We start from the raw sequence: 12619 nt of genomic DNA on the forward strand, positions 1-12619 counted from the left end.
ACGTACTTCCATTATTGTGGTTTTTTGCCTTTTTTAAGTACTTCCTTACTTTCTGGCTCTACAGTATGCTCCAGGCTCATTTTGTTTATGTCCTGCTCCAGTCCTCAGATCAGCCGTTGCTCCTTTCATTGGAGAATGATATTAGAAACCAAGATCTGTATGCTAGGTGTGCCCTTTGCTACTGGAGTGTCATTGATTCCAGGCCCTCTCGGCTGACAGAGAAAAGAAATGTGATTGTGTATACTAATCTCTGTATATACTCGTTTATAAATATTTCTTTATGTAATTATATTAAGCTAAAGATGAGTTTGTTCTGATGCCTCCAGCACAAATCCATTACCACATGGATCATTCTAGCCTCCTCACCTTGCTTATTTATAACCTCCCACCAACAGTGAGAAACCTGACTTCCACTATTCACCATCCATTCACTTAATTTTTCAATTCCGGTTTATAAGTATAGTGACTTCAGAATTGTTTACCTGTGCCCCTGTGGAAAACAACTTTATCAATTAGCATATAGTACTTATTTATATATAGTTCCTTTTGTCTACAGACGCCACTCATTTCCAAAGTAAGCTACTTAGATTAGCTCCTTTTTTCTCCACCACCTTTAGGGAGGTTATTTCACATATTTGTAATACATTTTTTTCACATTCTTCATTCCATCCTGGGATCCCCTGACCTCCTAAATGAATTTTTAAAATTTACACACATTAAGGTTTATACTTTGTGCTGTAAGGTTCTGGGGTTTTGATAAGTGCATAGTGCCATGTATCCACCATTACAGTATTATGCAGAATAGTTTCACCCCTCTAAAAAAAATCCTTGCTTCACCAGCCAAACCCTCCTGTTTTTTTTTTCCCTTTGGCTGCACCACACAGCACGTGGGATCTTAGTTCCTTGACCAGGGATCGAACCCGTGCCTCCTGCAGTGGAAGCGCAGAGTCCTAACCGCTGGACCGCCAGGTAAGTCCCTGATTTTGTTTCTTTAGCCTGTTTTTAAGGTGAGTTACATTGATTGCTTTTCAAGTGTTGAACCAGCTTTGCAAACCTATAATAAGTCCCCCCTGGTTGTGGTGTATAGTTCTTCTTATACATTTTTGGGTTTGATTCACTTGTATTTTGTTGGGGGTTTTTGTGTCTGTATTCATGAGATATACTGATCTGTGGTTTTCCTTTCTAATGTCTTTGTCTGATTTGGGGTATTCTAATGTCTTTTCTGGTATTAGGATAATGCTGACCTCATAGATGAGTTAGGAAGGGCTCCCCCTGCTTCTGTTTTCTGGAAGAGGTGTGGAAGTCTTTTGTGGTACAAAAGTTTTAATTTTGATGAAGTCCAGTTTATGTATTTTTTCTTTATGGATCATGGTTTTGGTGTCATGACTAAGAACTCTGCCTAGCCCTAGGTCTTGAAGGTGTTCTTTTATATTTTCTTCTAAAAGTTTTATAGTTTTACATTTAAATCTAATATCCATTTTGAATAATTTTTTGTATAAAGTATGAGGTTTTAGGTTGATGTTAATTTTTTTACCCATGGATGTCCAGTTGTTCCAGCACAATTTGTTGAAAAGACTCTTCTTCCTCTATTGAATTGCTTTTGCACCTTCATCAAAAATCAATTTGATGTACTTATGTTGGCTTCTTTCTGGGTTCTCAGTACTCTTTCATTGATTTGTGTCTATTCTTCCACCAATATTATGCTGTTTTGGTTATTGTAGTGACCAAATAGTAAGTAATAATTTTAATATCAGGTATAGTGACTCTCTCACTTTGTTCTTCTGCTTCCTTTGCCTTATCATATAAACTGTAGAATAAGCTTGTCTGTATCTACAAAAAATCTTGAGATTTTGATAGGAATTGTTTTAAATCTATAGGTGATTTTGGGGAGAATTGACATCTTCACTGTGTCAAGTCTTGCAAACCGTGAACATGGTGTGTCTCTCCATTTAGTTAGATCTTTGCTTTCTTTCATCACCATAAAGACTCTGTACAAATTTTGTTAGATTTATGTTTTAGCTATCTCATTTTTTTGAAGTGATTGCAAATGGCATTATGTTTTTAATTTGTTTCCATGTGGTCATTGCTAGTATATAGGAATGTGATTGACTTTCGTGTGGTCATCTTGTATCTTGTGGCCCTCATGGACTCATTTATTAATTCTGTGATCTATTTTGTAGATTATTTTGGATTTTCTACATAGACAACCATGTTATCTGCAAATAGGGACAGTTCTGTTTCTTCCTTACCAAATGTCTATGCTCTTATTTCCTTTTCTTGCCTTATTGCCCTGGCTGGAGTGTTTGATTACTTTTTGAGAACCAAAAATTATTTATCTTTAAAGTCAGTTCTCACTTAAATATAAAACATTATACTGCTTAATTATAATAAATAGTAATAACAAATATTTACTTCATGTCAGGCATTGATCTAAGCACTTATTAATTCCTTTAATCCAACAACCCTGAAAGTAGATGTCATTATCAAACCCATTTTATAGATGTAGAAACTAAGACAGAGAGGTTATGTAAGTTACCCAAGGTTACATATTTTATAAAGTAATGGAGCTGGGATTTGGATTTGTGGCTTTTGGTTCTGCAGGTTGGGTTCTTAACACATCCATTGTGCAAAAATCCTGGCTTTCCTTCTAGCTGAGCCAGTCTTATGCTTAAGTGAGGGAAGTAGAGGGGGAAGAGAAAGCAAGAAGGAAATGGAGAAGTTGCTGGAACATGAAAGACACAAGGTGTGAGCAAGAGAAAGTGTGAGACCTGATGTAAGAAGAATAGGGGAAAGATTATTAAGAATATGAGGACCAGAATATGCCAGGAGAAGCTGGTCATGGAAAGCTTGAGAGGCCCCCACGCCATTCCCCCCATAGGTCTTGACTGCCTAATTGTGGGTCCCAGCTTGTTGTCTAGACATATGTCTTCCCTCCTACACTATACAAAGCCTGACTGCCTGGGCTGTCAGGGTGTGTTTTTGACATCCCTCCCCAAACCCACACACCCAGTGATTTCTGTATTTATACCTAGTTTCCCACTCTCAATTCAGCATCATTATTATTCTTTACTCCTTTTGCCACTTCTGTGTATTGGATTTTAAATCTATTTTAGAATCTAGCTCTGAAGCAAGACTGCCTAGAAGCTCTGGCTGGGTAACCTTGTGGCTCAGTCCACCACCTCAGCCCCCCAACTGTGGTCTTTGATGTGACAGAAGCTTAATTAGTTTAGTTGTAGAACCTGGAGTATACATCACCAACTCCTAGGGTGTGAAAAACCACTTAGAAGGTGGGCTAGATAGAAGACTGAAATAGACCTGAGAATAGGAGGAAGCAAGTCAGAAAATAGGCATTCAGGGTGATCAAAGATAGCTGAGAATGATGTACACATGTCCCTCAATTCCACAGACTGAAGGAGCTTGGTAGTTAAAAATCTAGGGCAAGGCAGTAGTGACACAGACAACCCAGAGGTTGCAGCAGATGGTAATGGATTAAATAATGCTTGAATTCAATAGAAGTAAGTAATTTGGTGACTACCATGAGACTTGAGGGCAACACCACCTTTTAGGCATAACTAAAGAGAGAAAATGTCTCTGAATATACCTATTCTAATAAGAAGAGACCTGATGAGAAAGCATGTGGTATGGTTCTAGTATGCAGAAAGTTGAAGCAAGGTTTCTGAGACTTGGAAGAAATAAAGAGGTGAGAGAAAACTGGTGCATGACGGAAGAAAAAGCAGCTTGCAGTGAAGAGAATAAGGGCTCTGGAACCGTGAAGGACTGTTTTCCAGTCCTGTTGTTTTCTTGTCATTTGGGGAAGTTCTCTGGGCCTCAGTATTCTTTCTCTGAAATAAAGACTGTAATATCATTCTTACAGTGATGATCTTGCGATGTAGTTTCATAAAATGTAAATATGTTCCGTAAAAATTTTTCCATAGGTTAAGGTTAAACTTCATTTAACTGGAAATACCATTCTCAGGAACCACTACTTGCCATCCTCCCTGCCAACCATTTTATGTATTCAAATATTGCCCTACACATTGAGCGAGAGGTTGGAGGGCTTTACAAAAGGCAATGTCAAAATATATACAGTGATAGGGATCTTATAAATCACTTTTCTCAAGCAGAGAAATCTGTGTGTGAGTGTGCGTGTGTGTGTGTGTGCGTGTGCGCACGCACACACCCAGTGACCTTTATTAAGCTGGCCAGATGTTCAGTACATAGTTAAGTCTTTTTTTAAAAAAAATACATTTATTTATTTATTTACTTTTGGCTGCGTTGTGTCTTCGTTGCTGCCCGTGGGCTTTCTCTAGCTGCAGTGAGTGGGGGCTACTCTTTGTTGCGGTGCGTGGGCTTCTCTTGTTGCGGAGCATGGGCTCTAGGCGCGAGGGCTTCAGTAGTTGCAGCATGCGGGCTCGGTAGTTGTGGCTCACCGGCTCTAGAGCACAGGCTCAGTCGTTGTGGTGCAAGGGCTTAGTTGCTCCACGGCATGTGAGATCTTTGCGGACCAGGGCTCAAACCCATATCCCCTGCATTGGCAGGTGGATTCTTAACCACTGCAGCACCAGGGAAGTCCCATAGTAGGTCTTGAGCAGGCTGGTTCACTACAGTGCCCCACCGTGCCTCCTTGCCTGCGCTCCCCATCTCACCCAGACCCCACACATAGAGGCACCTCTCAGAACCCACACACATGACTGGTTCAGGCAGCAACTGTCTACTCCTGATGAATGCTCTTAGGCGTAAGCCTTCAGAGCGGCCGATAATTTGGCAATTAACCAGCAGGCTGAAGGAATACAGTTTGAATCCTTTGATAAAGCTTGGCGTGCCTCAGCACTATCTCCTTTTGTTCAGAGAAATATATTTTAATCAGTGTTAACAAATACTCATTCTAGACCTGGCATGAGGCACTCACATTTTTCTCTATAGTCCGAGCTGCCTCTTATTTTTTCTCTAATCTTCATCATTTCTTAATGCCCAGTATAAGCCCTGCCTCTGTGCTGCCTTTCCTTACTTCTATAGCTTGTCTTCTACCCTCCATTCGAATTTCATCCATTATAAGTTGTCACATTCATACTCCTGAACTCTGCTTTAATGTTTTCTCATTGATTCAAAAATAATTTTCCCAATTAAAATGTAAGTGTTTTAGGGCAAGGAGTGTGTCTTATAGATTAGTCCTGCTTTCTGCATGTTATAACACCAAACCAAGCGTGGAGTAATGCCCAACCCTGCAAACCCTCAGATCCATTACTTATGTAGTGAGATTCTTCAGGACAGCCAGTTCCATTCTCCATGTGAAAATTGTTGGTGACTTGATGAGTATGAATTTGTTGGTTGATTTAGGGACCAGTGAAATTCGAGGGTGTGGTTGTGATTTTCACTGAGGCAGAGTGGAAGAGACTGAGCCTTGAGCAGAGGAACCTGTACAAAGAAGTGATGCTGGAGAATTTCAGGAATCTAGTCCTGTTGGGTGAGGGTATGTTCTCTTTCCTTAATTTTTCCATTCATATATTTATTGACCATATAGCCAGCCAATGTTCTAAGCTCTTAGAACACATCTCTGAATAAAACAATAAAGCATTTTTTGGGTCATTCTAGTATAGTGACATATACAATAAATAGCATATATAAGTAAATTATGTATGTTAGAGGATAATAAGCTCTACATAGTTTTAAAATATGTATAATATATACAAATATAAGTAGAGCAGAATAAGGGGGATCCAGGGTGCCGGGGTGTAGAGGCAGGGGTGGGTGATCAGGGTAGGCCTCTGTGAGGAGATGGGTGTGAGTAAAGGCTTGAAGGAGGTAAGGAAGTTAGATATGTGGATGTAGTGGGAGACTCTTCTGTGCTGGGGAACAACCAGTGCTGAGACCCCGAGATAGGAAAGGAAGGAGGCCGGCGTGATCAGAGCACAGAGAGCAAGGAGGAGAGGAAGGTAATAAGAGAGGCCTCTCTGTGTCCTAGAAGTTAAAAAAGCTTATAGTGTAATTAAATCTGTCCGTTTTGTGTTTTATAGGTTATTTGATATTATAATCATATTTTTCTTCATTTATTTAAAACCTGAAACAGATTATTTGTCTAGGATGGTAAATACAAAATTATTCTGGATATTCCTGCATTCTTAAGAGTCCTGTTTTCAGACTTGCACATAAATTTCTGTCAGAAGCTTTTTCAAGAATTTTCTCTATTTGGCATAGCTATGAATTAATTAGTTCTGATTTATTTTTGTCTGCTTGGATCTGTTACGAACTGTTTTCCTCGGTTTGAAATGGCCCAATTTCACTCCATTTGGCTTCTGACCTAGTTTCTCCATCTGTCTCAGTGAAGAGTCACCCATTTAAATTTGCTTTCAGCTGGCCAAACTAATTTGGTCTTGTTTTTACCTTGTTTCGTCTGGTGGTCTTCTTCTCTGTCTCTGTGCTCATGCATTTCATTGATTCTGAGAACTATATTAAAATTATCTCAAAGTAAATTAATCTTTACATGGAAACTTTGGATCCTGTTGGGTCCATTTCATACTTCAAACTGTTTTGCTGCACTTGATTCATCCTTCCTTTTCTCTATATATTTTTCTTTTATTGATGAATTACTTAAAACAAATCCCAAATAATGTGACATACCACTCCTAAATATATCACAATGTAACTAATAAATAAGGACTTTTTTTTATATGTAACCACATTATCTGTAGGGCTTCAGTATCATCTGACACTTGGTCTATGTTCAAATTTACCTGATCATCTCAAAAAAGTCTTTTTGAGAATTTGAATCAGGATCCAGACAAGATCCACACATTCCATTTTTTAAAAATATTCCTTAAATCTATATCAGTTCTTCCTCCCTCTTCTGGTTTTTCTCTCAAGGCCGTGGATCTGTTTGTAATTCTCTGAATCTAGAATATAAATCTATTTTAGATAATATTCTAAAGTAGTTTTTACATAGTAGATCGTAAATCAAGGGAGAATAGTTTTGAACTTTATCAAGAAGTGTTCACCAGGGACTTCCCTGGTGGCGCAGTGGTTAAGAATCCGCCTGCCAATGCAGGGGACACAGGTTCAATCCCTGGTCTGGGAAGATCCCACATGCTGCGGAGCAGCTAAGCCCGTGTGCCACAACTACTAAGCCTGCGCTCTAGAGCCTACAAGCCACAACTACTGAGCCTGCATGCCACAACTACTGGTGCCCACATGCCTAGAGCCCGCTCACCACAAGTAGCGAAAGCCCACGTGGAGCAGTGAAGACCCAATGCAGCCATAAATAGATAGATAGATATCTAGATAGATAGATAGATAGATAAAATGCCATTTGCAGGAAAAAAAAACAGACGTGTTCATCAGCATGAAGAACATGGGAATTTCCCTGGTGGTCCATTGGTTAGGACTCGGCGCTTTTACTGCCGTGGCCCGTGTTCAATCCCTGGTCAGGGAACTAAGAACCTGCAAGCCGCGCAGCACGACTGGAAAAGAAAAAAAAAAGAAAACATCACATGACCAATGGCATTGCTGGTTGTAGTGTTTGAGTTACCACCCATACAGCACACCTATGTCTGTCACCAATATAGTATACACATGTCATCAGTAAGGCACATCCATGTCTGTCTGCATTTGTAACTGTCATGTCCACAGTGATCTGCCTGTAGCTGTAAGCATCTCATTGCTTCATTATGTCTCCTAATGTAGTCCTGTGAAATTCATATTGAAATACATAATTTTTTATTGTAAATTACTTGCTTTTATTTCTCTTTTATATTTTGGTTAGGGCATTACATTCTTTTTTAAAAATTCTGTGTATGGGGACATTTTATTAAATATGAATCTCATTGCAAGACAGTAAATGAGATGTTACAAGACATAGACTATGAAAAGGAGCCTTTGATTCTGACAGTATTGAGAACGTGTCTGTCTTCTGCCTAACCTTTTAAGTTCTTTCTTAATTAACTCTGTTCCTATCACTTATTCATGCAAAAGTATTTATTAACTATTATATGTTAGGTCCAGTTCTGGGTTCTTGGAATATACCAGTAGTATATCTGGGAGAAGGGTGTTCCAGACATCGGAACCAGCCAGTGCAAGGCATCAGGAGGGAGTTCAGTGTGACTCAGATTGGAGGGAATGAAGGATGGAGTATAGATGGAGTCAGAAAGCCGATAGGTTGTGAAAGAATGTGGAACCCAGTGGGCCACTCTCAGGGCTTGGTTTTTACTCTGAACATTACGGGGTTTCTTGGGTTTTTTAAAAATAAGGTAAAGAGTTCTATTTATTAGGAATGTAGAATAAAGAAGGAAGAGATTGGAATGGGCTTTAGTCACCTGCTCCCATCCCATTCTTCTATTCCTGATCCCAGGGCAGAACTCTCATGGCTCTAGGGAATACTTCCTTTGGATGGATGAGGGTCCTGGCAAGATTGGTCTCAGTAGATCCTCTGGAGCAGCATGGCTTAGCCACCCCTCATTCTGTCCTGAGAGTAGTCAGTGCAGTTGGACTGGGTGTCTGGAATCTCCTGATCAGGAGATCTGGATGGCTTTGTAGCCCTAGGCTGTGGTCAAAGCCCAGAATACCTCCTGTCCCCAGGTTTAATCTATAGGCCAAATTTGGTTAGTTTTTCCCCAAACAGATTGTTCTATGTCAGGGGGTTTAATTCTCACTGGCTTCTTTTCTCCAGAGACCTAGTCAAAGCAGCAAGAGTCTCATTATTTGCTTCGAAGCTTTTTTTTTTTTTTCCCTTAAGGACAGGTTTAGTAGAAAATAATTCTTTGTATGCTGATTAGTTCAGAGTTATCTGTGGTTTGTATAGTATTTAAGAGCACATCCCAAACCCTGTTTTGTTTCTTCTTTCTTTGTGACTGTGAACAAGTTACTTAACCCTGCTAAACTATTCTCTGCTGCCTTCTGCATTGGAGACACCAGACTGAGTGACTCCTACATCAATCCACTCTTTCTTCTCATAGGAAAAGTCACAAAGTACGTTCCCCTGTAGGTCATAGGATTGTTCTCTCTTGTTGGAAATTAACGGTTGTAGCTGTGTGTGTCAATGTAACTGGTTATGGCTTAGGAGATAATTTTAGTGTAAGTGCAGATACAAAGTTGAAGATGCCTCTGATACTTACTTGGAAGATTATTTATTGGAATAATATATAGAATAATAGGTTCTGCTGTGGGTTTTTTGGGGGGTTTTTTTGATTCAAGTAAAAGATGTAAAATGTAAAAACTGACTACAGTACATAATCTGAATCTAATCATAGGAAAATGTCGGCAACATTCTATACATATTCTAGAACATGAGGAATGTTCCCTAAAAAAAGAACCCTATTCTTCAAAAATGCCAGTCTCATGAAAGAGACACTAAAGGAAACTAAAGAAACATGGAAACTAATTGTAATATCTGATAGTAGACTAAATCCTGTACTGTAGGGAAAATGCTATAAAGGACATTATTGGATCAATTGACAAAATTGGAATATATATGATAGTTAAAGTATTATGTAAATGTTAAATTTACCAGAGTTCAAACGGAAGTTTTCGTGGGGCAACTGAGAAGGACACAGTTAAGATGGAGTTTCCAGCCCAGTGAGTCTGAGGGCCAGACCGTGACCCCATAAAGCATGATCTCCTGTCCAGACTGTGGCAGGTGTTGAAGCAACTTTCAAATTCTGCCCCTACTGTGGAAAACCTTTACCTACAGAGGAGCACGAGGGGTCCCAGACCTTTGTCAAGCCGTCTATGTCATCCTCCCAAGCTTGGACTCCTCCCCTGAAATCTACATTCATATATATCAGACTGCCTGCTTGACATGTATTGGATGTCCCATAAGTGTCTCCACATGCCCAGAACTAAGCTCCTAATATGACTGCCGCCCCCGCACCTGCCCCTTCCATAGACTATCCCATCGAGGTAACAGCAGTTCAGCTTATTCAGTTTCTCAGACCATGAAGTCATCCTCAAGTCCTCTTTCTCTCCCACCCCATGACTGCAGCGCTCCAGCAGATCTCATCATCTCTCCCTTTAAAAGTCAATGCCGAGGGCTTCCCTGGTGGCGCAGTGGTTGGGAGTCTGCCTGCCGATGCAGGGGACACGGGTTCGTGCCCCGGTCCGGGAAGATCCCACATGCCGCGGAGCAGCTGGGCCCGTGAGCCATGGCCGCTGAGCCTGCGCGTCCGCAACGGGAGAGGCCACAACAGTGAGAGGCCCGCGTAACGAAAAAAAAAAAAAAGTCAATGCCGAGGACTTCCCTGATGGCACAGTGGTTAAGAATCCACCTGCCAATGGAGGGGACACAGGTTCGATCCTTGGTCTGGGAAGATCCCACATGCCGCGGAACAACTAAGCCCATGCACCACAACTACTGAGCCTGTGCTCTAGAGCCCACAAGCCACAATTACTGAGCCCATGTGCCACAACTACTGAAGTCTGTGCGCCTAGAGCCTGTGCTCCACAACAAGAGAAGCCACTGCAATGAGAAGCCCGTGCACCACAATGAAGAGTAGCCCCCACGTGCCTCAACTAGAGAAAGCCCGCATGCAGCAACAAAGACCCAACGCAGCCAAAAATAAATAAATAAATTTATTTAAAAAAAAAATTTACCAGAGTTGATAACTGTATTGTGGTTATGAAAGTGAATATCCCGGGCTTCCCTGGTGGCGCAGTGGTTGAGAGTCCGCCTGCTGAAGCAGGGGACACGGGTTCCTGCCCCGATCCGGGAAGATCCCACATGCCACGGAGCATCTGGGCCCGTGAGCCATGGCCATTGAGCCTGCGCGTCCAGAGCCTGTGCTCCGCAACGGGAGAGGCCACAACAGTGAGAGGCCCGCGTACCGCAAAAAAAAAAAAAAAAAAAAAAGTGAATATCCCTACTTTTATGAGACACACACTGAAGTATTTAGGGGTAAAGGGCATTGATGTATGCAGTTTACTCTCAAATGATTCAAAGAAAAAAATATATATACATATATGTATACACACATATACATACATAACATACAAATGTTAGCAGTAGGTAATTAGGGTAAAGGGTATACAGCTGTTCTTTGTATTGTCCTTATTCTTGCACCTTTTCTGTACATTTGAAATTATTTCCAAATAAAAAGTCCAAAGAAGTTGAATGGAAATATAGGTCTGGTGAAGCATGTCTTGGAGAGACAGACATTAACGGCTGTGAATGATTAATGGGCCAGATCTTACTATAAGACAAGGAAGAAAAGCCCAGCGAGCCCTTCCTCTGACTACTTTGACTGAAAACTTTCTTCAGCAGATTCAAAGCCAGGAGTCCGTCCCTGGCCCCTTTGCCCTCTGCCCTCTGGCCTTTGACAGTCAGCAATTTCTCAGCCACCATGAGCTCTGCAGTCATCTTATTCCATATTCATGTGCAGGAAATCAACTCCAACCAGGGGATCCTTGCCCAAATGACCACCAGCAGCGGCAGCAACAACATTCTGATAAAAACCACTGGGGTGCCAAAGCAGAAGATCAAGGAATGGGATCTACGCCTTTGTTTTGGAGCACAAATGAGAAGGGGACTTAAGTGGTTTTCTCTAGCCCGCTCCAGGGACCACCAGTAAGCTCTCAGGGAGGCAACAAAGTGTTGAAGGTACAGCTCAGTCCAGCCCAGAGGGTAAGCTCTGGGGAAGCAGACAACATTCCTGAGAGGGTAGAACTCTCAGGATTTGGAGCAGTCAGGTTTAGAGGTGTGGACTAGGTTTTAGCCAGAAGTCAAACCTCTTCAGACACAGGCTGTCACGAGCGGAGATATCTCCTGTGCAGAAAGTGTGGGTGAAGCTTTAGCAGGAAGTCACATCTCAACAGACATCAGAGGACACACGGGAAAAGCCTTATATATGTGGGGAGTTGTGGTCAAGGCTTTATAGATAAGCCACCCCTCTACAACCACCAGAGTACACACTCAGGTGAGAAGCTTTATGTATGCAGGGAAGTGTGGGCAAGCTTTTAGCCACAAGTCACACACACACAAGGGAGAAGCCCTTTGCATGATGTGTGGGCGAGGCATTAGTGAAAAGTCAGACCTCATTAAGCACCAGAGGATTCACACAGGGGATAAGCCTTATGTGTGCAGGAACTGTAGCCAAGGCTTTAGGGTGAAATCACACCTCATCACACACCACAGGACATGTTCAGATGAGAAGCCTTTTGTTTGCAGGGAGTGTGGGTGGGGTTTTAGCCACAAGATAATCCTAAACACACACCAGAGGATACCCATAGGAGAGAAGCCTTACGAGTTGCAGGGTATGTGGGCGAGACTTCAGCCACAAGTCAGCTCTCAGCACGCATCAGAGGGTGCACTCAGGGGAAAAGTCTTATGTGTGCAGGGAATGTGGGCAAGGCTTTAGCCATAAGTCAGCCCTCATCAGACACCAGAGAACACACTCAGGGAAAAGCCTTAGGTGTGCGAGGAGTGAGAGTGTGACTTTAGCAACAAGGCAGTTGGCAGCCACATCAGAGGGCACACTCAAGGGAGAAGCCTTGATTGTGAGGTAGTGTGGGTGAGGCTTTAGCTGGACATCACTCCTTATCACAGAGCAGAGGACATGCTCAGAGAGAAGCCTGACAGGGAGCAAGGGTAAGGTGTTAGCTGGAGGTGACCTCATAAGAAACACTGGGAGTCAAATCT

The 12619-nt window shown here is 41.8% G+C and overlaps 1 protein-coding gene across 1 annotated transcript; it reads left to right on the top strand.

Moving 5' to 3' along the window:
* The first annotated feature begins 2710 nt into the window (after positions 1-2710).
* Positions 2711-12109, top strand: ZNF589 (zinc finger protein 589). Its single transcript, XM_027098653.1, is given in 5 exon segments — positions 2711-2743; positions 5338-5560; positions 11246-11282; positions 11284-11672; positions 11675-12109. Coding segments are annotated over 5 exon segments (783 nt in total). The 3' UTR covers positions 11776-12109.
* The last annotated feature ends 510 nt before the right edge of the window (positions 12110-12619 follow it).

This window comes from Aethalodelphis obliquidens, unplaced genomic scaffold (assembly GCF_003676395.1).
Source record: "Aethalodelphis obliquidens isolate GAN/ISIS:26980383/991018 unplaced genomic scaffold, ASM367639v1 scaffold125, whole genome shotgun sequence".
Lineage (NCBI taxonomy): Eukaryota > Metazoa > Chordata > Mammalia > Artiodactyla > Delphinidae > Aethalodelphis > Aethalodelphis obliquidens.